At 33.6% G+C, this 27385-nt stretch overlaps 2 protein-coding genes across 2 annotated transcripts in view; one reads left to right on the top strand and one right to left on the bottom strand.

Moving 5' to 3' along the window:
• CIR1 (corepressor interacting with RBPJ, CIR1) overlaps nucleotides 1–6189 on the bottom strand; it is a 39411-nt gene extending 33222 nt beyond the window's left edge. Inside the window, exons 1-5 of the mRNA XM_051991103.1 lie at nucleotides 6053–6189; nucleotides 3006–3100; nucleotides 967–1040; nucleotides 401–411; nucleotides 241–305 (exon numbers count right to left, since the gene is read on the bottom strand). Coding sequence (XP_051847063.1) covers nucleotides 241–305; nucleotides 401–411; nucleotides 967–1040; nucleotides 3006–3100; nucleotides 6053–6124 — 317 coding nt within the window. The 5' untranslated portion in view covers nucleotides 6125–6189. The remainder of the gene's footprint in view (nucleotides 1–240; nucleotides 306–400; nucleotides 412–966; nucleotides 1041–3005; nucleotides 3101–6052) is intronic.
• A 75-nt stretch (nucleotides 6190–6264) lies between these two features.
• SCRN3 (secernin 3) lies at nucleotides 6265–27052 on the top strand. Its single transcript, XM_051991090.1, has 8 exons — nucleotides 6265–6378; nucleotides 9811–9982; nucleotides 10953–11134; nucleotides 11490–11686; nucleotides 13532–13744; nucleotides 18756–18918; nucleotides 19264–19444; nucleotides 23756–27052. The coding sequence occupies exons 2-8, from the start codon at nucleotides 9827–9829 to the stop codon at nucleotides 23927–23929; spliced, it is 1266 nt and encodes a 421-aa protein (XP_051847050.1). The 5' UTR covers nucleotides 6265–6378; nucleotides 9811–9826; the 3' UTR covers nucleotides 23930–27052.
• Nucleotides 27053–27385: the final 333 nt, after the last annotated feature.

The raw sequence follows: 27385 nt of genomic DNA, 5'->3' as shown, positions 1-27385 counted from the left end.
GAAGAAATACATTTCAAAAAGCACTTCATAGTTATACCTAGTTTAGAACCTGACAATTCAGAATTTGTAGACTAAGCAGGTAAATAAAAAATTACCAAGATCAAGCAGATCTGTCACATGAAAGCAATTTTTAAAAGTCACCTTTATTACATGAAGGGAAGAGGCAAGGAAAGAAGAAATGAGAAAATAAATAAATTCTATGACTTATAAATTTTATTTAGAAAAAATAACAGTTCTTACTTTTCACGTGGGGCTCCTTTCTGCCATTCAAATTTGTATTCAGTCTCTCCTTTTGCATCTTCTTGCTAAAAATATAAATTTTTTTAAGATTTCCATAAAAGATACAATGATATGTTTGTTGAATTTAAAGTAAACAGAAAAACAGAAAACAATATTTTACCTCTTTGTTTTCTTGATTGAATATCAAAAACATGAAAAAGAGAGGTTTAAGAACATTAAAATAAATGATATACTTATGTTACCTCTATATGTAGTCATTTATAATAGCATTATATTGTAATTCATATAGAACTAAATTTTTTTTCCTTGCTTTTTCTTCTTGAAGATTTAAGTTTTAAAGATTAAAGAATTAAAAATTAAGATTAAAGAATTGAAAGCAATTTAAAATAAGACTATTGATAAACATGTTAAATTTAGCACATCTATTATACTGAAATAGGTATGTTACATTTCTAATTTTTTTATGGGCTACATTCAGTACTAAAGATTTGGAAATATTAAATCTGTGTTCACACTGAATTCTTTTAAGACAAAATTAAATATTATTAGGCAATAAAAACATTTTTTACCTTCTCTTACCTATTATTTATTTTATTATCTTCATAGAAGTGCAATATCATTAAAAAAAAGCAATTTTCCTTGACACTTGTTATAATGATCTTTACTCTATTGGTTGGATTTTTCCCCTCCCAAAGACTTCAAAAAATAAAGCAACTAGGCTTTTACCTTTTTTAGCTCCTGGTGGGGCCTCATACATAAAATTTAGGCCATTCTTTACACGTTCATCACCCATAAGCAATCTAAGTGAAAGGAAGACTTAGGTTTATACAAAAAAAAAAAAAAAAATCAAAATGCATTCTAAAGAATAATTCTGCCTAAAAGCAGAATCTATAGTGATACAAAATACTTTTTTAATGAATCTTCTATAACTTTAACTTCACAAAAAGCAAGTATATTTTACATTCTGACATGTAAATTTAAACAATTTTACATAATCACTAGCAAAAACTGTTGAACTAACAAATCACACAATAATTATGGAGAGTTATCCCTATATTGAGAGTTCCAAGTATATCTGCTGGGAAAAAAAAGGGGGGGGGGCATCCTTAGAAACTTTTTTTAACTCAGGAAATAGTAAAGAAATTTTAATTGGTGACTGCTTAAATCATTATGTAATAACTTGAAATAAATAGTAAATATCTCTATTCAGTTGAAAAAGAGCAATATCTTTAAAAATCAAAGCCAAAAGAATGGTATTAAACAATTTTGAGACCTAGGTATTAAGTTAAAGAGTTTGATGGACTTCCCCTTTATGAGCTACGTTACAAAGAAGAATGAAAACGATTTCATGCTATGATTATTTTTCAAACTGTATTTTGTGGAACTTGAGGATACAACAAAGTGATCCAAGAAGTTCCAAGACTCAAACAGTGTATATGTAGGAAATCACAGCAAAACTATCCATCTCATTGTTTGTATTAATTATTCACTATGTATGCTTTTATCCAATGTGGAAAACAAAGATTGAGTGAAATTGGTAAAGAATTTACTACATGCACAGTTAATTCACTGTTAGTTGAGCTTGCAGTTAGTGTATACAAAATAATTTTTATAAAATTTAGTGGATGGTATAATGTAAAGAGTCACCCAAGACCTAAGTTTGAATCCTGTCTCAGACATTTACTAGTTGAGTGAATGTGACAAGTTACTAAGCTTCAGTTTCTTTTTTCTTTCTTTCTTTTTTTTTCTGAGGCAATTGGGGTTAAGTGACTTGCCAGGGTCATACAGCTAGGAAGTTAAGTGTCTTGGACCAGATTTGAACTCAGATTCTCCTGATTTCAGTACTGAAGCTCTATCTACTGTACCACCTAGCTGCCCCTAAGCTTCAGTTTCTTAACTATAAAATGGGGATGATAAACTTGTAGTATTTACCTCACACAGTTGTTGTATAGGTCAAATATGACAATGTATATAAGAGTACTTTGCAAATTTTAAGGTTTATAGACATTTAAGCTATTATCCTTCACTTATACTTTCAGGATTTATATATATATATATATATATATATATATATATATATATATATATATACGAGTTCTGATGCCTACTATGGAATTGGATTTTTTTATACTAAGTAGGAGGGAAATTGCTACCCATTCAGATAAGCAACAGCTCTGCAATGTATGAACTTAGATGCCTGGGGATCAGTTAAGTGGCTTGTCCAAAGAAACACAAGTATATAACTGAGGCAGGACTTAAACCCAGGTCATCCAGATTCTGAAGCTGACCTTCTTCTCTTATACTGTCCAATATGGAAAATTAGTTACAACTCAGAAGTCATAATAGAGCCAATCACAAAATATTTAAAAACCCCAGTTCTATAGACAAATTATGATTTGTGTAATAATTTTATGTGATTAAAAACATTAATTTTTAGAGTAAAGATTGTCAAAAGATGATTTATTCAAAACGAACTACTGAACCATTCAAAAAATGTTTTCTGAAACACAAGAATATTTTTTTAATTGCATATTCTGAATCAAAGTCAAGATATTGGTTTCTAAGGGAAAAAATGTATCAGAAATGCTTGATTTCTTGAACAACAGTGCTTGAATAGCACTTGAACATTCCTGACTCAAAAAGAAAATATCACTCCCAAGCTATACATATAGTAAATTGGTAAAGTTTTTTTGTTGTTTTTTTGTCATGAGCACTTTAGCTCTTGCCTAACTTAAAAAAAAGACACACATTAAGCCATTTCTCACCTATTATCATATGATTCTTGTTCCTTAAGATATTGTTGCATTAATTCCTCTTGTTTCTTCTTATCATATGATATTTTCTGTTCAGCCATCCATACCTTGTTAATAAAAGTAAAACATTAAACTTACTATTTAAATTTCAGTTTCCTTTTTACAATAATAAATTCTATTATTAATAGTCAGTTTCCTCCAATAAAGACATCCAGCTGCTGTTTCTTCCCACTATCACCCTAGATTATTTATGCCAGATGAGTGCAGGTTCTGGGAGGTAGGTCCTATAACATCAGAAAGATTTGTACTTGGCAATGAACTGTTTATTTGTGAATGAGTCTTATAAAGACTGGAGGTCTTTATCAGAAAGTTGGCCGTCAAATACTAGTTTTTGGTCACAGCCAACTCATTCTAAGATAGGGGAGAGTTGTGATCTCCATAACTAGAGGGAGCATACATGCTGATAAAATGACCAATCTTTTGGAATGCTGGAGGAAAAAAACAACCAAAAATCAAAATTCTGTTTGTTACAGGAGCAACCTGCTAGTGGGCTGAGGATCTAAATCTGACCAGAATAGATCCCTTCATGTGAGAAGGTGATAACAACACAGGGAGACTAACAGGCAGTTTGCATTCTCTGACCTCCCTCCTCCTCCTTCCTCCCATTTATTTCATTCCCAATTCACAAGAATATCTGCCTCAGTAAAAGCTGATTTGCAATTCCTTAAAGTGTGTTAAGATTCACAGCAATGAGTTTTAGGAGAACTGGCCACCCCTTAAGGGTACAGTCCCCTTTAACCCTTTATAGGTTTTCTGGGTTTCACAGTTAGGTGTGGTCCTCAACACTGTATTTTACAAGTTTGTATATCATCATCACTATCATAAGAAGAAACTTTTCCTAATGGATAAAAGGCCTGACTCAATCACAAAGACATGGGTTCAGGCACAAGTCATAGATGCATACTTGCTTTTGACCAAGGTGAACCACTTAGCCACTTGGTTCCCCCAAGTATTCCCTAATAATTCTAAGTTGCCAAGGAAATTCTGATATTTGGTAGAGGAAATTTCCTCACTAGGCATTTTCTTCTGCAGTGAAATAACAAATGCAGAACCTATCAAACCTAGATTTTGGGGAAAATATTTCCCGAGTTCTTATGATGGGTAATTGCTGGTGAAGAATGACGTTTGGAGTTCCTACATTTTAAAATCAAGGTCTTTATTATGTTCAAGCATAAACCCAAAGATCAAAAAATAACTAAGAATTTAACAAAGTTTATGTAATTTTCAATTACATCTGGTAACAGAGAGGGTTATTTACTAACAGAGAAAGATTATTTACAAGTTAAAAAGATAGCAGTTAAAGGGTCAGACAGAGTAGGTTGAGATCCTTCCATAAACGAAATTAAGTTTCTCAAGCCTTCCACAAGGCTTCTAATCTTAGGGATGTCAGAAAATATTTTAATAATTTAACATTTAACAATTTTAACAAAGGAAAAGACTTTTGCCATCCAGGCCATCTCAAACAAGAGAGGCAGTCCTGGATCCTAAACAAAATAATAAAATTAAAAAGCCTTAAAAAGTGTTATCAAAGATTAATAATAAAAATGAATAAAAGGAAATTTAAAAAATTACAATAGTATCTGTTAAATCGATTCAATATTGTTCATCTTTAAGCCAATATTATAAGGCCCTACAATTCTCCCTATCATCCAGTCTCATATTCTTGTAGGCATCTTTTCTAATCACCAGCCAAATCCTGATGATATTTTTTCTATTTCATATTAGTAGCTTCCTCTGAATTAGTAACTTCAGTTAAAGCTCTAACTCATTCAGCTTCCCCATGAGTCTTCCTGGCTCTGATCTCTTCTGTTCCAGACCATATTTCACACCATAACTTAAGCAATCTCTGTAAAGCACTGTTCCAACATCTTTCCTATTTATAAAATTTCTTCGGCTCTCCATTGCTCCCTGAATAAAGTCAAAACTCTAGGCCCTGGCATACAAAGAGCTTCTAGGAAAGAGAGATTACTTGCAATGAAGCAAAGGCTTCATGGAAGAAGTAGCATTTGAAATTGACACCCGAAGGAAGAGTGCTATTTCCTAAACTAAGGAGATGAGGAAAGGAGAACTTTTAATTCATAAAAGGGAAACAGGTTATCAAAGAAATTCAGGAAACAAAGGGCAGACATACTACGGTCCGAAACAACCTTACAACAAGGGTACTAGGGTAATTTCTGTGGGGTTTCGAATTGTCCATTAGAAACTCAGCTTTGTGAATTAACACGAAGAAAAAAACCTATGCCATTCAAATTAGGAGTCACTTAATTCCAAATAATTTCCCCGATACATGATTGTCTCCTCTACTCAAAAAGTCAAGCCCAAGGATAGCACCATTTCTGTATCCCATTTTTTGTTTTAATTTCTTATCAGTAGTAGCTTTCTGTATTGCTCCAGATAAATATGCACTGAGGAAAGGACGAAATAAAACCAACCCAACAAGCACCTCGGTGCTTAGGTGAAGAGATGGTCTCGGAACACCGGATGGTAGCCGTCCTGCGTGTGTGAGAATTCACACACTCTCCAGGCAGGAGAATCAGTCTGTAGAAGGCGAAGGGGCAAAGGACGAGGAGAGAATGGGGCTATAATTTGAAAGGGAATCCCCGATAATGAATCTTGTTTAAGTCTCTGTGGTCTCAGCGGAAATCATAACAAGAGGCTCAATTAAATGTACCATCAGCTTCCTTGCCGAAGGAGTAAATGAGAACACAGGCTCAAGACCTTAATGAAAACGGAGGCTGCTTTGAACTATCCTCAAAAGAGATTCCACAACAGTTCAGGAAAACTGCTGATTAGAAATGGAAGAGCATCACCTCCAGGATTTACCGGGAGGGAGAGGGGCGCATTATTAAGAGCTGCCCAAGGGCCCGGGGTAATGGCCACCCCAAAGTACAGCATAGCCTCCGCGGCGGCTGCAGACCCTCTTCCCCGGCAGCGGCGGCATCGTGGGGCTAGAGTCCCTGGCCCACCCCACAGCATTCAACGGCGCGGGCCCCTCTTACTTTCTTGATGTTGGACTTGGACGCCGGATGGAAGTCCTTTTTGCACATGAAGTTAGCGAATGACTTGCCCATGTCTGAGCTGGACTAGGAGCCTGAGAGGATCCCAACGTCAACAACTTTCCACTACCGAACCGGAACAGCTCTTTACGTGTAGAGGCAACTTCCGGGGTTAAAGGCCGCGATTTCCGCCCCACCGAAATTCTTTTCCCTTAATCTGACCCTGTAATTGACACCCCCAGGCCCTTTCTCCCTCAGTTGCCTCCCTCTTTCCGGTTTCTGGCGCCCCTCCCCTCCCCGTCTCGGCCTCCAGAGAACTCCTAGCTCAGGTGAGGAACGCACATCGTGGTCCTTTGGTGTTTGCCTGTTTGGGGGAAGCTGCGGAGAACTATTTAATGATTACGAGTGGACCTATGGGGCTGAAGGAGGGAGGCTCCCCAAGCAAAACCCAGGCCGAGGGGAGAACCTATTTTTTTTTGTCCCTGGGACTCCTGACTCCCTCTCCTTTGAAGAAGTGATATTGAGGAGGAATTCAGCCTTAGATGCGTCCCAGTTGTGTGATCTGGGTCCAGCCGCTTCACCCTTGCCCCAGTTTCCTCATCCGCAAAATGGAAATACTTTATAAATATGTAACTTTATAAATGGGGATAATAGCCACCTCAACTTAGTTAAGATAATAAGTATAAAGAGCACTGGCTCATATTAGGTCCTTAATGAATGCTTGTGTGTGTGTGTCTCATCATCACTGCTAACTCTTATCAGCTCTGAAAACCAGATCTCTTCAGGACGCCTTGTCTCCTGGCGTCCCTCTCTCTCCTCTTTGGATGGAGAATGAACATTGAAGAGCTCTTCCCAGACCTTTCATTTAAGGAGGTCACTCAAAGAAGTTCTCAGCTTTGGCTGCAGGACTTCTCGCCCCTGTAACTTTCTGCCCTTCCCTCTCCCTTTTCGGCTTCTTTTTATATGTCGTCAGTTTTCCTCCATTAGAATTTCTGAGGTTAAGGACTTTGTTTTTGCCTTTTCTTTGTGTGCTCTTCCCGTGGCACTGTGCCTGCAACATTGTAGGCATTTAGTAAATATTTATAACTGACTGTGAGCAAAGTTCTCAGAAAGTCATTTTCAAAATAACTATTGAAGGAATTGTGACACCAAAGACTTGAGAAATAAAAACATTTGGAAGTTGTAGGACTGCTTTATATATTTATAAATTTGAGAGTAATTGAAATGCATTTGTAATGAACGTAATCGGCTTGCGTTGGGATTTCTCAGATTTTTTTTTTTTTTTCAGCAAGCACTTAGAGTAGGAATGAAAAAAGAGAATGGTGGGAAGTAATTTGGAGTGGGGGTTTTGCAGAGTTTGGTTGGCTATAGAACAGAGGGCAATTGGATTCAAGAGTAGAGTTGAATAGGATCATCAAAGAGTCAAGATAGGAAAGGAGGAATGTCGAGTTAGGAAAATATTGAGAAGTAGGGGAGATTAGAGAGCCTGATGAGAACAGAGAACTGGTTTAGGGGAAGATGAAATAATAATAAATTGTGATTAGATAAACACATTATGGAATGCATGAACTTAGAATATTTGTGGATAAAGAGAAGATCAAGGTTGTGATCATCAATTTGTAGCTGAGGTAAAATGGAAAAAGAAAGTCATAGAAAATGAGTAACTTAAGAGATTGGAAAATTAGAATATTTGAGGGAATATCAGTATGTATGGATCCAGGGTCCTAGTGTGAAAGCAGGAATTGGAGTGGAGAAAAAAGAACATGAGCCTGGCCCAGAACTCAGTGAAGAAGGAAGAAGATGGAATAAGTGGATAATGACCACCAAGAACTGATTGGGTAACAATCTGGAGATAGCAATTTCAAAGGAGTAGAAGTTGGTAAATGATGGTTGAAGAGAGAAAGTCTGGAAATATCAGTGGAAAGTAAAGAGTTATTTTACTCTTGTTCCATGACCAATGAGTTGGGAGTATAAGAAAGACAGTTAAAACTGGAAAGGTGTTTGGATAAGAAAGCAATGTCATCAGAGTACCCGGAAGAAGGAGTGAGAAAGAAATCAGGCTGGGGGGTGAGGCAGAAAGCAGGTTTAAAACACACCAATGCTTCTCTTCCTCCTGATATTGGTAGGGAAGGAAAAGGGAAAGAGAAAAATTAAAGTTAGAAGGGGCCTTAGATATCACGGTCTTACATATGATAACACTAAGGACTAGAAAGAAGCAGGATCTTCCTGAATGTCACATAGCAGATGGTGAGCCTGAAATTCCTTTTTTTTTTTTTTCCTATAGCAATCTTGATGTAGTCACAAACCTCATGTTCCTTGTTTAGACTTTTAAAAATTCATCCAAAGGGATCTGTGATATTCCTAATATGTTGGTGATCTGCAGATGGACAACTGTCTGTCTGCCCAGCTGCTGTCTAACTCTTGTCAATGTCCTCCCATAAGTTTGCCACAGAAGATCCCACCAGTATGCTAGACTTTTCTGATTTCCTCTTCATAGTTCTCATATAGTAATGAATAAATGCTATAATGTATATAATATGGCATTACAGATTTACAAAATGAGGGAAATAGAAGATCATTTGAAAACCATGATGAATTATAAAAATAGCTACTAGAAGGAAAATTAGGAAGTAAATAATAGATCACTGTGAGTGATCATTAAGGTAAGAGAATTAAAATTCTCCAAATTTATACTTTTTGGAGAAAAGATAATGACTTTTTTTTTTAGATATATTGAATTTTGATGAGACACCCATTTTGAAATCCTCAATGGCCAATTTTGGACAACTAAGAATTCCAATAGTTTGGAATTTTTGTAAACTTTGACATCATTTTTGATTTGCTAGTATAATAACAATAATAATCATTTGTATTTATTGCAAAATACTTTACAAATTTCTCATTTAATTGGTATAAATTGCTATAAAATGTAAATCTTGTCAGCTTTATATTCCATTCGAAATTATTCTCCTAATCCAGACACAAGATTTATTTATGATTTACAAGTTATTTATGTATATATATGCTCGTGTATTTGATGTTGTATATGTATTTGAAAGTATTATTACAAATGAAAATGGCGTCTATCCTATGCCATGATCTTTGATTCACATAGTTCATACTTCAAGAATCCATGCTTTCATTAGTATAAGTACTCCCTACACCAATAGATATGACTTGTTCCCCATCATAGGAGAGGGCCTTTGTAAGTCCTATGTGTTCCCTAAGGTTGACCTTTCAAGACTTAGCTAGACTGGTTTTTAGACTACCATTATAGAATCTATCATAATTCTTTGTATGTGAAGTCTTTCAAGCTTGTAATGACATCCTTGGAGCTTTTAGTACTCTGGCATAGGCTTTGGGAAACCACAACTGTCTTCATAATGAGGTATTCAAACAAGAGAGGATATGATGCAATATATGAAATTTAGTAAGACTTCTTAGCAACTTTCTTATGTTCCACGAAAATTCTGTCTCACTGTCTCATTGTAGAGTGGAGGTGAATTCCCAAAGCCTATGAGTGGAGCACAAATTATGGAAGGGCTTACTAAGCTGGAAAGATCCAAAGTGGAGGCAAACTGCATGTCAGTCACCTGAGGGCCAGCTCAAGGTTAGAGCAGCTTTTCCTTAGGTTGACTAAAAGGTGATGAGCAAAAATTTATCTTTACATAGCTCTTGATCCTCAAGTGAAACTACTAGATTTTGTTTGATTTATTTCCCAAATTACTTTCCTTCCTTAATTTTTTACATTTTTTTTAAAGGATTGGCATAAGGAACATGGAACCTACTTCTTGTGATACATTTGTGGCTTTGCCTCCTACAACAATTGGCAATAGGATTATTTTTGGAAAAAATTCAGATAGAGTCTTTGATGAAGTACAAGAGATAGTTTATTTTCCTGCTGCATTTCATGGCTCTGGAAAAAAACTTGAGGTAAGGTAAAATGTTTTGTTCAATATATTATTCTTAAGAACCTGATTAGTTTTTTGTAAGACAGTATTCCAGGGGATAGGCAAGTTAAAAATTTAGGAAATTAAATATGAAAAACAATTCAATAAAAACATATGCACTTTTGTAATATTTTGTATAAATCAATTCAAAAAGCCTTTATTAATTACTTTTTTTGTACAGAGTTCTGTAGTACTAGGGATATAAAAACAAAAAATGAGACCATTTTCTTCTCCAGCTCATTTTACAGATGAGGAAATTGAAGCAAAAAGGATTAAGTGACAGGGTCACACAGCTAAGAAGTATCTGAGGTCACACTTGAATTCAAGTTTTGAATCCAGGCCTAACGTTCTGTCTATTGCAATTTACTTATCTTTCAAGTTTTATCTAACATTACTCTTTTCTATGTAACTTTATAGTCTATAAATATTAATAAACAACTTTTCTGTTTTCTACTGAGTGATCTCTGAGTAGTCATTTTGGGTAAGGGTCTTCTGCATCCCACACATTTTTAAATATCTTTTTGTTTTTCCCAATACATGTAAAGGTAATTTTTAACATTCAGTTTTTCTCCCTCCCTAATCTCCTCCTCGATAGCAAGTAATCTATTATAGGCTAAACATCTCATCAATCTTTCTATAAGCTTTTTTTTTTTTTTTAATCTGTTGGATCAAAGGGTATGCAGAGTTTGATAATTTTTTGAGCAAATAGTTCCAAATAACTCTCCAAAGTGGTTGGATAGAATACTATATTTTAGATTGTTTTTATTTGATATATTGGTTAATTTTTTAGAGCAGTTTTAAATATATTTTGTAATATTTTTAATTATTGTTGAGCTCTGTTCAGTGCTTTTTGTTACACTTCTTTTGTAATAGTTTGGCTAGAAAACTATTGAATTTCAGCTTTTGCTAAATCATTAACAGATTCTTTTTTTAAACTATGAATTTCTTTATAGTGCACCTATATAGAAATTGAACAGGTGATAGAAACATATGCTGTCATCCTGAGTCGGCCATCTTGGTTATGGGGTGCAGAAATGGGAGCCAATGAACATGGAGTTTGCATTGGTAATGAAGCTGTATGGGGAAGAGAAGAATTAAGCGATGAAGAGGCATTACTTGGCATGGACCTTGTCAGGTTATCAGATATATTTGTGAGTTTTGTAGGAAAATAAAAACAAACTATATTTTGTAAAATTTAATTTTATTTTTAAAATTATAATGCCAGACTTTAAAAAATGTTCTGATATTTGTTATATTACTCTTAGAGAGTACAAAACATTATTTTTTGGCTAAACTCCAGAACAGAAAGATGAAATAGTAAGAATTCCAAATTTCATAGAGGATAAATTTATTTTTTTTTAAACTTTTTATTGACAGAGATAAGTTTAATTATTAAAAAAAATTTATGTTGAGATTAATATATATCTTACAAACAACAATTTTGAAAAAAATGCAAATATCTTATAAGAATATGTTAAATTTTATTTTAGGCTTGGACTTGAAAGAGCTGATACAGCTGAAAAAGCAGTTACTACTATTGTCAATTTACTAGAAAAATATGGACAGGGTGGAAATTGTTCGGAGAGTATGATATTTAGCTATCACAATAGTTTTCTAATAGCTGATAGGCATGAAGCCTGGATTCTCGAAACTGCAGGACAATATTGGGCAGCAGAAAAAATAGAAGGTATGGACAACATATTGTTGAATTCATTTTATGATACATTAAATACTTCTAATTCCTCATACTTTACTGGATTGCTTCTCAGGACTGAAAGGTATTCATTTGTCCAAGATGTAAACCTGATGTAATATAAGAATGTTTTGGAGAAGAAAGAAATGAACTCCCCTTGGTTGTTTTCCCATATTTGGCCAATTTGAAATGTAATTTCCTTCAGTATAAACTATTTCTGATATTTTAGTCAATTAGCCCTTTTGATCTTATCTATTACTTATTATTGTTGTTCTCTACTGTCACTTGATACTAAGGTGTGTGGACTTGGAGAGGAATTTTTGAGCATTTGACCATTCTAGGTACTCAGATTAGATTTTTTAGGCTTTTATTATGTACATTAAAATGTAAAACCTAGTCATTAGTAAAACCAATTCAGTTGTTTGAGAATGTTCTGCATTAATTTTAGCTGGGAGATAGATATTGAGTTAAATCCATGTGTGATGTATGCTTAGCAGGTGTTTTGGATGGTGGAAGAGCACTCTTAACCTATGGTTTCTTCTCTCAAGAAACTTCCAGTCTCATTGGAAGGCTAGGCAAGTAAGACATACAGGATAAAATTTTTAAAAATACAAAATGTATAATAGTACCTATGATTGATCCATAATGAGTGATAAAGACATTACATTGTAGGAGTCTAGAAACGTGGATTTAGATTTTTAAAAGATCTTAGTGATCTTTATTTTAAGATAAAGAAATTGAGAGCAAAAAGGTCACATGGCTGGCCCAAATCACACAATTGGAAGCTGAGAAACTAGGTGACTTGGTGGTTACAACCCAGGACTGGGAATCAAGAAACCGAGTTTAAATCTTGCCTCAGATGCTTATTATTTGTGTGAACCTGGGCCCCTCGGGGTGCTGGAAAATGGGGATAATGAGAATACCTATCTCACAGCATTGTTATGAGATGAGATCATGTATACAAAATATTTTGCAAATTGTAAAGTGCTGTATAATTGCTAGCCATTATCATTTCTCTTCAGATCAAATTTTCACTGACTTTTCCAATAATAGATTTCAGTATAAGATTTTCTTCTTTAAATTATTTACTTGAACATTTTTTTCAGGTTCTACATTTCTGTGAGTAGAAGTAAATCATAAGAACAGTTGACAAAATTCCATTTAGTTTTAACACATATTCATTTAGGTCTTTATCACCTCTTGCAAAAACCTGCTAATTGGTCTTCTTTCTAAAGTATCTCTTTCTTCCAGTATACCCTGGACACAGATGCCAATGCAAGATTCTTAAAATACAAGCTTGATCATGCTCCACCCCTGCTTCAAAAGCTCTCTTAGCTCTTTTCTCTAGGATCAAATACAAATTGCTTTATTTGGCATTTAAAACTCTTTACAACTTGACTGTTCCCCTTCATTCAGTAAAACTAACTTGCCTGCTGATACTCTCATAGGAACTTCTGTATTCCTCCATGTCCTTGCATAGGCTATGTTTTCTGTCTGAATACACAGTATCTTCTCATCTGTTAGAATCTACATCCTTCCTCAAACTTAGCTTGTGCCACTTTTTACCACAAGGCTTTTTACAGTGCTTCCAGCTGCTAGTATCTCTCATGGGAAATTCCCCTGTATTTACTTTGTATATTATATATATATATACATAGGCATATATGTATATATGTACGTGCAGTTTTTTCCTCTGTAATATAAGCTCCTTGAGAGCAAAAACTATTATTTTTATGTCTTTGTATTCCTAGTGCCTAGCAAAGTTTATATAATAGCTGCTTAATAAATGTTTATTGATCAATCTGGCTATATATAAATTTTTTTTCTCTTTAATAACAGAGGGAGTTCGTAATATTTCCAATCAACTCTGTATAACCACCAAAATTGACCGAGAACATCCCAAAATGAGAGAATATGCTAAGAAAAAAGGTTGGTGGGATGGTCAAAAGGAATTTGACTTCACTGCTGTGTATTCCCATCCTCAAAATTCCTGTATTACTACATTAACAGGCAGATACTGTGAGGGTTCCAAGCTTCTGAACAAATATAAAGGTAATCTTTTTTATTTAAATAACATCTGAATGAAATTTTTGCAAGCATTTGTATATTCCTATATAGTAATGATAAAAAGTCTTTATGAGGACTTATAAACAAATTTATTAAAACTTCATTATTCTCTAGGCCAACTGCTGCTTCTGATGTAATAATTTCCAATGTACTGAACACCAAAATTATGCCAGAAAAATTATCTTTTAGCAAATTGCTGAATGACAGATATTTTCTTTTTTTAAAAAATGAGTTTCACCAAAAGGAGTCAGTTTTGTTTAGATAATAAAAACCATAGTATCTGTGACCTACATGTTCTTTCATTGGCTGAAGCACGAATTGATTCTAAAAGTCAATCAGAATTTAGCTTTTAGTGAGTGAGATAGTCAGGGACAATTACTTTCTTCATTAGTATTTAGTGTTAATTACTATTAAGTATGAGGAAAAATAAAAACTAGTGATGGAATGTTTTAATGTACCATAATATTTTCATATTTTTTGCTGTTTTGAAAAGAGATATCATAACTTTGCTAATATTATCAATAAGTGCTTTTCACAGGAAACATTCTGTGAACAATTTATTTTACAAAAATTATTGTATAAATATGCTGCTTAAATGAAATTCATTTTTTTTTCCATTTGAAGAATAGGGCTTTTAGAGAATGTTTTAAAATTAATTTTCTCAGTTACTATATCTAGTTTTTGAGTATTGTTTCATTTCTGTCTCATTGGCTCTATTACTAAAATATTGATTACCTCTTTGGGGGAAAAAGGTCAAATCTGAAGGAAAAAGATATAGGGGCTTCTCTAGCAATACTATTCAAGAGGTTTTAAGAAAAAGAATAGTCACAAACTGTATTGTGGAAGTCATTCATTTTCTTTTTTATTTTCTCTCTGTCCTCAATAACTGTGAACATAGGCTGAGATCACCTTTATTTTGCTTTATTTTGTTGGACTGATAGTTTAGACTTTTCCATAATATCATAGGTGCCTAAAAACCACAGATTGACTATTTTCAGTTTTGATGAAGTAAGATTTATACATATTTTTGGTTAATATACATGTTTTCAAGTAATGTCGATGCTTTAATTAGAAAATCAACTCTCAGGTTATCTAGTTTTTAACCTGTTAGAAGTAGATTACATTTAGAAAGATTTCAAAATTCACTTTTCTTTGTTGTTTATTTTTGTGAGTTTATACACATTTCTAGAAGCTTGGGTAGAATAATTGTTTAGGTTGTGTTAGAGGGATTATACTGTTTATTTATGACAGTAAATTTCTTTTAGCTTAGGAATTAGAACCGTCAAGCACTTGTTGAACTGGGAAAGAAGTGTAAAAAATCATGTTATTAGGATAATTGACGGAGGAAAGAAAAGGGCTTTGAATTCACTATCTACTTTGTAATATGTTGAAATTAAATTGTTTAATTACAAAATTAATTGGAAAGTGAATTTCTTTTTAATTCATAGGTAGTTGCAATAAAAAAAAATGGTATCTAATTTTAAAAATTTTCTGTGTAGAAAAGACAATTCATATAGTTCACTGTGAATCTTCAAAAGAGGAAAGGCCTTTTTCTCATTCTAGCATTCAATTTTCTGGTAATCACTATAACTTTTCTTTAGATTTCTATAGACCAAGACTGCTATGTTTCTCTTCCAACTGTTCCTTCATGGTAGCTATTAACTGTGCTGCATGTATATCCAAATTGCAAATACATTCACTCATGCATTTGAAATAACTAGTTTAAATTGCAATGAAATTGCACCCCTGTGTTTTTTATTCATTTTACTGAACCCTACCACCACAGCCCTAGTACTTATTCAATGCTTGCTAGTGTATTACTTATAGCTATCCTGCTCTTGTGATCATGTAAATCCTTCCTTCATTTCGAGAATTGTAGGTTTTGAATAGAGAAGACATTTTCATAATACCTGTATTATAAGAGTGTTATGTTTCTGTCACTGTATTCATTATAAATCCTTATTTTCAGGAATTTAGGTCTCAATCTCTTTAAAATCACACTGGGTGTTCCTGTTATCTACCTGATTCATAGGTTTTTGTTTGGTGTTTTTAGTAGTTTGGGCTTTGTCTGTCTTTCAAAAAAATATTAAGAACTGTTTTAGAAGTTGCCCAATATATATTTAAAAAATTTTTGCTTTTGATTTTATAATAATAAAATAAATTTCACTTGTAATAGGGTAATTTATGGAGAACAATTAGCTATTTTCTCAGCATTTTTAAAGCCATTGATGGCTTATTTTCTTTTCCTCTCCAAACTATGCTTTTTATCCTCATCCTGATCCCCTTCTTCCCAGGCCATCTCTCCTGCACAGGCTACACTTTGTTGACCTTAATATTGACCCTTGATGAACCATTTCTACTTTTTTACTGTCCTCTTCTCCAGAAGCTCTTGTCTCTTTATCCTATTGAAAATCTTGCCCTGCCAATTTTCAGCCTTGGATTACTCCCACTAGCTGCTATTTTTGCCTCAACATACACATTGTTGAACAAAGCTGGAGAAAACCATGAAACTGTTGACTGGGTCCACTACAAGTTTGTGTTACAGAATCTCAAAGGCTTCATTGAGGCGCAAAGCATTCCTTTTACACCTCCCTAATTGATTTACCATTCCACTCTTCTTAGCAGCTTTTCCTATGGCTCTCTTACCCATCCTCAAGAGACCCTCACTGTTTCCTGTATCTCTTTTCCCCTTGTGGCTAATACCTTAAGAAGTCTGCCTACAATAGGTGTCGTCACTTATTTTCATCTCTCCCTCTGCAATCTGACTTTTGACCTTATTGCTCAACCCAGATAGCTCTCCCCAAAGTACCAAGGATTTCTTAATTGCTAAATTTAATGACCTTTTCTTGCTGCTTGTCCTTTTGATCTTTCTGTGGCCTCTGATAGCCCTGATCATCCTCTTCTTCTTGATTCTTTTTTTTTCTCCTTGGAATTGTTTGACAATGCTTTGTGCAGGTTCTTTTCCTGCCTGTCTGATGACTCTTCTCCTTTACTTCCTCTTCATCTGTCTCAGATCACTGACTATGCAGGCCTCTCAAAGCTGTTCTGGACCCTCATCTCCCTCTAAACTATTATACCTGGTGATCTGTCAACTCCCATGGTTTCACTTATCTTTATTTAGATGATTTCCATATCTGTTATTCAGTCCTAATCTCCCTTGTATTAGACCTGATGCCCCATAAACCATATCCAAAACTGAACTCATTCTTTTTGTTAAAATATCCCACCTGTATGATCTTATTACTGTGGAAGGTGCCATTGTTCTTCCCATCTTTCAAGCTTTCCATCAAGTCCTTTATTCCTCACACTCTCACATCCATATCCAATCGGTGGATTGGTCAAGACCTGTCATCTTTGGCAGAGAGCACAACTCCATTGGGCTGGCCACATTGTTCAAATGCCAAAAGTTGTCAAAAAGACTATTTTGTGGTGAACTCACACAGAACAAGTGCTCACATGGTGGTCAGAAAATGCGATACAAGGACATTCTGGAGGTCTTGAGAAATTTAGAATTGATTGCACAACCTGGGAGACTGACACAGGACTGCCAAACTTGGCATGTTCCCATCAGAGAAAGGGCTGTGCTTTATGAGAAAAGCCGAATTGATGTAGCTCAGAAAAAATGCAAGATGCACAAAGGTAGAGAATTCACCCCAAATGTTCATATGAACTATTTGTGCCCAACCTGTGGCAGAGCATTCCGAGCTCATTATTAGTCTGATCAGCCACAGTTGAACACAATATACCTTGATTCTAACACAGGAAAGAACCAACCAACATGTCATTTTACCTTATTAATATCCCTTGTATACTCTTACTTTCTTACCTCTCACACTGACATTGTCTTGATACAGACCACTTCAAGATGATTGCAGTAATTTGTTGGTGGGTCTCCCTCCTTAACGTCCCTTCTCCATTCTGGTCCATTCTTCACTCAGCTATTCAATTGATCTTCTTAAAGTGCAAATCTGATCATATTACCTCTCTAGTCGAAACACTCCATTGGTTCCTTATCTTTAGGAACAAATATAAAATCCTGTATATGTTTTAAAGTTCTTCATAATCTTTCCAGTCCTTATTACATCTTATTCCCTTTGTTTCCCGACTGTGTATATTCTGCGTTTCGTGACACTCAAAATTCTGGATTCAAATTTTGTCTCAGACACTTCTTAGTGATATAACCCAGCAGATTACTTTATCTGTCTCAGCCTCAGTTTTCTCACTTGCCAAGTGGAATAAAAATAGCACCTATCTCTCAGGGTCATGGGGAGCATTAAAAGAGAGATTTTCCGTAAAGGTATTTGTAAAGTTTTAAGGTGCTATACAAATATTAGCTATTCTTTTTCTTAAGAATAATAATTACACTGAAGTTATCACAGACATAGACTTAACATTTCCCACTTTGAGAAAGGAAGGGACTTTTGTGATGTAACATTTTCTTATTATTTGGCTCCCAAGTGAGAAAAGTTTGGAAAATGACTAAATAGTAATCTTAAAATCATTGTTACTTAAATAACTTTCTTCCTAGCTCATGTGTAAAATAGGAATGGTTGCTTTTTTTGTATTGTTCCCTTTTTGCTTTTTATTCTTTTGGGAGTTCTGTCTTAGTTATAATAATTTATATAGCTAACGTCTCTTAAATTTATTCCTAGTTGGTTATAAGCTTGATGAGCTTCATGTAGCAGATTTGATAATAGAGACTACATTTTGTTAATATCTTAAGTAGTGTTTATAGTAAGACCAACATTTCATGTTATTAATTATGAACAGATTTCTCTGTAAGAGACTTATATGTCTCTTATATGTAAGAAAGACTTGAGTTAATTATAGATTTAATTCTTATAGGTTTTTGTTGTGGCTTCTATTCTGATAGGGGGACTTAGGGAAAATGAGTTTTACTTATATAGGTCTGTAAAGTAAATTGTTGTCATGTCAAACTGAGTTAAGATTTGTTAATATATTTGCATAACTAATTTAATTTTCACATTTTCAATAGGAAGCATGACTTCTGAAAAAATGATGGAAATTCTTCGGGATAAAGAAAGTGGCATTAATATGGAGGGAGAATTTCAGACTACTAGCAGCATGGTTTCTATTTTGCCTACAGATCCTACCCTTCCATGCATTCATTTCTTTACAGGAACCCCTGATCCTGAAAGGTGAAGTTAGAGGTGGGGGATATTAAGGGATAGGGAAAAGAAACTTAAAATTTAGTTAAATTAATATCATTTTAATTTTAATTAGAATTTTTAAACAGTTTAAAATATAGGATATATTATCTTGTAAATATTTAGTCTTACCTCTATGAACATATAATTGTCAGTAGTAAACACTTTGTTTCTATAAGAAGAGAATATGTTTAATGTTTTTTGGTTATATAAGTTAAACACAGTTTTATTAATGGAAACTTTCCTAGAGAGAATAACAGGAGAAAATGAATGTTTTAAATGCTTTTATATCTTGATTGCCTTTAATAAAGACTTTGTTCTTTTTTTTGCTTCTAGATCTGTTTTTAAACCATTCATTTTTGTACCAAATATAACTGAGTTACTAGATACTAGCTCACCAACATTTGGACAAGAAGATCCAGTTAAAAAGAAGCCACGTTTTCAGAATAAGCCTGACAGAAGACATCCTCTTTACCGAAAACATGAAGAGGCAGTACAAATGATAATTTCCAATAAGGTGTGAAATTCAATTTAATTTGACATTTATTAAATGTCTATTTTGTACAAAACCAGTTATAGGTCCATAGGCATTGTGGTGGTGAGATGCAAAGTTCTTTTAGACAAAGGATCTGTCTTAATGGAGCTTATAGTCTATTTCAAGAATTATTAGTATTTCATCTATAACCACCAATTTGACTTTTCAACTTGTATAAATAGGTTCAAAAAAGAGTTTGGTGAAATTACAGATATCCATTTTCTAATATATTTTTGAGGGAAATGGGATATTTGTGACATAGGACATATACCTTACTTAAAGTCATACCTTAGCCTAAAAGTGATTGAAAGGCAGATAGGACCATCTGTTATCTAGTATCCCTTGTTATTGCATTAACAGATAATATTGGGTAGGATGGATTATTATTCTAATGTGACATTTATTTTTTTTCTGAATATATTAATATTCCTTTGCATGTTATTTATGTTCTTTATGTTTCTTTCTGACATAGTATTTATCTTTAAATTAGTAAAAAACAATGGTGATAAGAAATGGGCTTCACAGTGTTTTTACACAAGTCCAAAAATCATCTTCACAAATATAAAATTGCAAAACATTTTGCTGGACAGCAGTTTGTCTGAAAGAGATTTTAGATATTTAGAGTTAGGATTAGTACCGATTTTAACAGTGTAATTTAGCAACCAAAAAGGCTTCATTATTCTCAAAGTCACCAGAGAGAAATATTGTCCAGGACTAATAGGTAAAAGTTTCTCTGTATTATACCCTGTCCAGAAGACATCTAGAGTTTTGCATTTAGTTATGGGCAGCACATTTTAGAAGAATTTAGATGATCTAGAAAGTATCTAGTGAAAGACAATCAAGATGTAAAAGGCCTTAATATTATACCATAAAAGGATTGGTAGGAAAAAATGCCTGGAGAAAAGAAGACTTACGAGGTCATTATTGTTCTCTCTCTTTTTTAAAATTTGGATTTTTTTTTTAATAGTATTTTTCCAAATACATGTAAAGATAGTTTTCAACATTCACCGTTCCAAACTTTTCTCCCTCTTACCCTTTCCTCACTCTCCAAGACAGCAAGCAATCCAATATAAGTTACACATGTGCAATTCTTCCAAATATTTCCATGTTTGTTATACTGTGCAAGAAAAAGTAGTTCAAAAGTGAAAAAAAAAAAAAAATGAGAGAAAAAAAAAACACAAGAAAACAAATAACAACAACAAAAAAGAGTGAAAAACTATTCTTTGATCCACATTCAGTGTCCATAGTTCCCTTTCTGGATGTGGATGATACTTTCTATCATAAGTCTATTAAAATTGCCTTGAATTACCTCAGTGTTGAAAAAAACTAAATCCATTGCAGTTGATCATCACATAATCTCATTGTTGCTGTATACAGTGTTCTCTTGATTCTGCTCACTTAACATGTAAGTTCATTTAAATTTTTGTAAGTCTTTCCAGGTTTTTATCTGAAATCAGCTGCTCATCATTTCTTATAGAACAATAATATTCCATTACATTCATATACCAGAACTTAAATCAGTCACTCCCCAACTAATGGGCATCTAGTCAATTTTTAGTTCCTTGCTACTATAAAAAGAGCTGCTACAAACATTTTTGCACATTTGGTCCTTTCCCTACTTTTATTATCTTTTTGGGATACAGGCCCAGTGGAGACATTGTTGGATCAAAGGGCATGTACAGTTTGATAGCCCTTTGGGCATAGTTCCAAATTGTTCTCCAGAATGGTTGGGTCATTTCTCAACCCCATCAACAATGCATTGGTGACCTAGTTTTCCCACATATCTTTCAACATTAATAATTATATTTTCCTTCCATCTTAGCCAGTCTGAGTGTGTGAAATTTGAAAATTACCTTTCTATGTCCTTTGACTATTTAACTGTTGAGGAATGGCTTATAAATTTGAGTTAATTCTCTTCTCTACTTTACAAATAAGGCCTTCATCAGCAACAGAAAAAAAAATTTTCCCCCAGCTTTCTGTTTCTCTTCTAATCTTGGATTGGTTTTTGTTTGTTCAGAAACTTTTTAATTTTAATGTAATCAAAACTATCCATTTTTTTTCATTTCATAATATTCTTTAATTCTTCTTTGATCTCAAAGTCTTCTCTTCTCCACAGATCTGAGAGGTAGACTATCTCTTATTCTCCTAATTTGCTTATAGTATCACCTTTATATTTAAATCATGAATCCATTTCGACCTTCTCTTAGTATAGAGTATTAGATGTTGGTCTATGCCGAGTTCATGATTATTCTGTTGGAACATATAAAAGAATCAAGTTAAAGGGGATTTACCTTATTCTACTTGGCTCCAGAAGTGATTTTACAGAAAAGTTTCAGAAAAGCAAATTGGAGCTTGATGTTAGGAAAAACTCTCTACCCTAAATAGCTCTCTCCTAAAGGGAATAAGATGCTACACAAAGGGATGAATTTCTTGTGAATCTTTAAGCAAAAACTGCATAATTTTCTGACAAGTATATTATAGATAGGATTCTCACTCAGGTACAACCCAGATTAGGTAGATAGCTTTTGAGATTCCCTTCAGAATCTTAGGATTCTGCGAAAACAGGTTGGTCAGTTTAAGTGGGGAAAAAAATTCAACCAGTTTTGTTCAGAAAAGTTGATTCTTAATTTATGTATTAACCGTTTATTTTTCTTTATCACTCATTTCCCAATTTTAATTAAATTTTGAAAATGCCTTTCTTGAGTCACAGAATTTCATTTTTGGACAGGACTTCAAACTTTAAGACTAACCTATACTCAAACCAGAATTCATTCTCAAAAACCCTAAAAAATGTTCATAAAGACTTTGCTTGAAATGGAAACCACCATTCCCAAGGCATCACAACTACTTTCAGATAGCTGTAGTTATTAGGAATTTTTCCATTTATTGCTTCAAGTTGTGCTCTTTGGAATGAAGCAGAAGATTAATCCTTCCACATGACAGTTTTTCAAATAATTGATGCAGCTGTCATCTTCCACTGAAGTTTTCTCTTTTTCAGGCTAAACATCCCATTACTTTATTTGATTTTCATATAGCATGAGTTCATGGTATCTTTTTAAAAATGGGTACCCAGAACTTAATTCAGTATCCTAGAAGTCTGAAGTATAGCAGAACTGGAATGGAAATTTATTGAAGCGATTATAGTGTATGAAGCAAAAATTAGAGTAATGTCACGTGCAGGTGATTATGTATAATTTATATTTTTCAGAAGAAATTAAAGGAGTAGGAGTTCCACAACAAGGGTAGTCTTTGTTGACTTTATTAATACTTTTTCTTTTTAGACTAAAAGAATTTATCAATTAATATGATATTTTTCAAATAATATTGAATTGCCTTTAAAAATTAGGAATATTTTAAAATTTATTAACATTTTAGGGTACAATTAGTGTGTGTTAACTATAGAATAGCAATGTGGTGTATTGGAAAGATGGGTGTATAGGCCCTAATCTTGGCTTTGTTACTAACTGATTGTGGGATTTGGGGCAAGTAACTTAACTTTTTTGCATTGCACTTTTGCATATGCTAATGGTGTTAGGCTTTATTCCTAATTTACTTCCAGCTGGAAAATTTGGAAATAATTTTCTCCCTTGTATATTTCTTTTTTTCATTCTATCACATTTTTGTTAACTATTTTTAAGCCCTGTAGTCATGGAAATAAATATGCTGGGCTCGTGGTGAGATACAAAGATACTTGAGACATTTTCCTGATATATCACTATATCACTCACAAGAGGGGAATATAACACAAAGGCAAACATTAAGTATTATACAATTAGCTGTTGTGTGGAAAAAAATAACATAAGAGCAGTCCTAAGTCTTCTGTAATATCTGAATATCAATTTTTCATTAAATACATCTATCTAGAAAAACATTTTGTATTAATCTCAGAAAAATGTATTTAAAAATGGTTTCAGAAATGGGAAGCCACAGATGTTTTCAAAGCCTGCATTAAAAAATGCATTAAAATTTTTTCTTTCCTTTTCTTTCTATCTTGGTGAAGAAGTGTGAATTTAAAACCTATCCTACCTAGATTTCTCTCTGTGGCTATTTCTGTTTTCTGTTTTGTTTTGTTTTGTTTGTATGATAAGTCTTAAATGGCAGCAATTTAAAAGTTTTTTTGTTGTTTTATTATTTCTGTTTTCAAATGATGGAAGGAGAGAGACCCATGAAAATTGTTTGGAAACTAAAATGAATCTCGTATGAAGAGATTGATAGATGGGAGGCTAGAATAAATGTATTTGTTGATCTTTTAAAATCTTGTACTATATTAATATTTTAAAATTATTCTTTTAGGAAAGAGGCAGAAAAATGCTGGAAGAGATGAAAATACTGGAGAAAGAAATGCTCAAGGAGATGGAATCAGTCCTTCAGAATAAAAGTTTTGATGTAAACAGAGCTGCTAGCCTTTTTTCTCAATATGTGAACAATGAAATGAAAATTTATGAGTCAAATATTAGCTCTTTCTGAACATACCGTGTTCAAAGATATTCTTTAAAATCAGTCTTAAGCTTATTAAATCTAGCAAATCTGAGTTCAGTAGATTTTTATCATTTTAGTAATGTTCAGGTAAGTGAAATTTCATCTTGACTATTATAATAAAACTATCAAGCCATTATTTTTTGGGGATACTGAAAAAAAGTAGTTTATATGAATTTCAACTAATATACTTATTCATAGAACATATAAATATTACTTGGAATTAGTAAACTTGAATATTATGTTACTGTCAAAGTAATTATGAATTTCAAGCTGAATTTCTAATGCTTTGTGTAAGCACAAAATGTGTACATTGCAGTATAGATTCATTATATAATTATGCAGTATTGTTAAATGTTTCTAATTATAGTAAGAAAATACACTCTTTAATGATGCAGACTTTTAAAAAAGTGAGTCATCTGAGACTTAAATAGAAATTACCAGATATATATATATATATATTGAAACTACTCTCTGTCTCTCTATATCTGTCTCTGTCTCTCACTCTCAATCTCTCTCTCTCTCTTCTCCCCTTTCCCCTCCCCCACCCCAGGCTGGAAGTGTAGTTGCCACTAGTGGTTTGGATCCCACTGCAACTTTGCATAGAAGCTTTCAATTTGATCCCTTTCTGATTTAGGCCAAATTTGACCCTGTCTTTGGCAGCTTGTTCTCTCTCTACTTCCCTCCTCAGGGACCCCCATGCTAGTGCCAGAATGTAGATACCTGATTAGTTTTAAACCTCCAATAGCTCAAAGCTTTTGGGTTCAAGTAACACACTGGCTTCAGCCTCCCCATCCATAGGGTTTGTAGGCATGTGCTATCATGCCCCATAACAAGAAACTTTTCAAGATTTACACATTACTCTTTAATTTATTGTATTCTGTTAAGGCACTTTATATAGCACAAATGTGCTGTTTGCAGAATTGACTGACTAATGCATTCTACACATTGATTTCCAGTATTTTTTGGGAAAAAGATATTTCAGCCTTATTAAATTAATTTCAACTGAATATTTGCATTCTCAGTTATCTGTACTTCCAAATCCTACCCTTGATCTAACTGCCTCTGAATTTTTTATTTTCTTCAGAGCATATTATTTATTCTTTATATTCTTCAGAGTGTAAAGATGGAGAACACTTTGCCTTAGCTGTTTTTGTTTCTTTGTTTCATGAACTTTCATTCTTATGTTCATTCTACCAGTGGAAGAAAAGATTAGGAAAAAACAGAAAATTAAGTGTTTAGACATTTATGATAAGCAGGTAGTGTTTAAATCTCAGTTTGGGAAGGTGTCAGCTTGCATTGGTACAATGCAATTTTCTGGATCAGTGAAACTACAGTTTTGATCCCTCTTTCTATCTTTCTATCTCTGAAGATTTAGAGGACATTGCACTCTAATGCACATTGATTCTTGACAAACTAAAAGAAGGTCTCAAGAATATTGAGTAGGATCCTTCTGGGGTCTTATGGACAAGTCATATGGAATAAGAAAGTTTGAAATTGGGAGGGGATTCTTTTCTGAATTGGTGGAGGGAATCCCCACACTGAAGAAATAATCCACAGAAGAAAGAAAGAATGTAATATATTCAGAGTACCAGGTTTGGCCTATGTAGCTCAAGTTTTAATTAAAAAAAAATACTCTGTATAATTGTGTGGTTCCCCTAAATGTAGATTGATAAATAAAAAATTTTAAATCAGTCATCCTTGTATTAAGCTGATGCTCCCTTTATTGTATGCACATAGTACTTATCATTTGTGTTTGGAAAAGCCCTCTGACACCCATTATTTTATAGATGAGGAAAGGGGCTTAAATTAGTAGTGACTTGGTTTAAATTAAGTTAGTGGCAGTTAGGATTTGAATCTTAGGTGTCAACTTTTAGGTTCCATTTTATTTTCATTATATCATATAATTTATTATCATAATGTTTTGTGTAATTTCTCAGTGTAATCTACCAATCCAGATAAGGTGTACTACTTCCCCTTGTGCATTTATGTTATTCATTTTTAGGTTGGTTTTAACAAAATATTAAATTTGACTTGTGAAAATAATAAAGAGGGCACCAAAACCTTTATAAGATTGAAGATGCTGCAGATTGGAATTTGTAGGGTGAACAACTGCAATATGCCTGCTTATGTAATGACTGACTTGGAGCTTCACTTTAGAGCCAGGAGGGTTTGGAGGGGATCACTATAGTTACAGTTGCCAATGCAGGAAGCAAGTCATCTGAACTTAAAGCCTGACTTTTCCATTTTACTTCTTGTGGACTTTGGACAAATCACTTTACCTGGCTAGTGTTCAGATTTCTTATCTGAGGTATACCTATTATACAAAAATATTTATGGCAGTTCTGTAGTAGCTAAGAATTGGAAACTGACGAATGCCCATCAAATGGAGAATGGCTAAATAGTTGTAATATAACACGAACTGATGGAGATTGAAGTGAGAACTGAAATAACGTACACAGTAATAGTAATTATTATATTATGATCAATGGTGAATGATTTAGCTATTCTCAGCAATATGATCCAAAACAATCCCTAAAGACTCATGATGAAGAATGCTTTCTACCTTCAAAGAAAAAAGGTAATGGCATCTGAATAGACTGAAAACTTGCTTTCTTTTCTTTTCCTTTCTTTTTTCCCCCCTCAAAATGACTTATGGAACCATGTTTTACATGATTGCCCATGTATAGCCTATATAAAATTGCTTACCATCTCATGGAGGAGGAATGAGAGAGAGAGAGGGATAGAATTTGGAACTCAAAATTTAAAGACAATGTTAAAAATTATTTTTACATGTAATTTCTGGGAAAAATAAAATATTAAAAAAAACAACAGTATTTTGAGGTATCTCTAGGCTTCACAGATTATACAAAAGAGTCCATGATTCAAAAGAAAGTTAAGAACTCCTGAACTACATAATTTCTTAAGCTTTCTTTTTTAAGTCCTAGAATCCTAGTTCATACCCCATTTTACATTTGAAAAGAAGAGGAAACGGAGATAAAATAACATAATATTTGTTGTCAAAAATTATCTTTGTCTGGAGGGGCCTTTTTCTATGTAAACATTTAATTTTTGTATTTTACTGTTTAGTCATTAAATTCATGTTCAACTCTTTTGTGACTCCATTTGAGATTTTCTTGACAAAAATACAGGAGTGATTTGCCCTTTCCTTCTCTGGCTCACTTTACAGATGAGGAAACTGAGGCAAATAGGATTAAGTTGATTTTTCCAGGGCCACAAAGCTAGTAAGTATCTGTCTGAAACTAGATTTGAACTCAGGTAGATGAGTCTTTCTAATTACAAGTCAAGTGCTCTATCCACTGTGCCACATAGCTTCCCATCTAAGTTTTTAATAGGTATCAAATCAAAAATATCTGCCTTCTAGACAGTTACATCTTCCCCAGCAAGTATGCTACTACATTAATGAATATTTAACCTGAACTTCTT

This window comes from Antechinus flavipes, chromosome 3 (genome assembly GCF_016432865.1).
Source record: "Antechinus flavipes isolate AdamAnt ecotype Samford, QLD, Australia chromosome 3, AdamAnt_v2, whole genome shotgun sequence".
NCBI classification, from domain to species: domain Eukaryota; kingdom Metazoa; phylum Chordata; class Mammalia; order Dasyuromorphia; family Dasyuridae; genus Antechinus; species Antechinus flavipes.
Note: the sequence above shows the minus strand (reverse complement) of the source record. Positions and strands in the feature narration are given on the sequence as shown.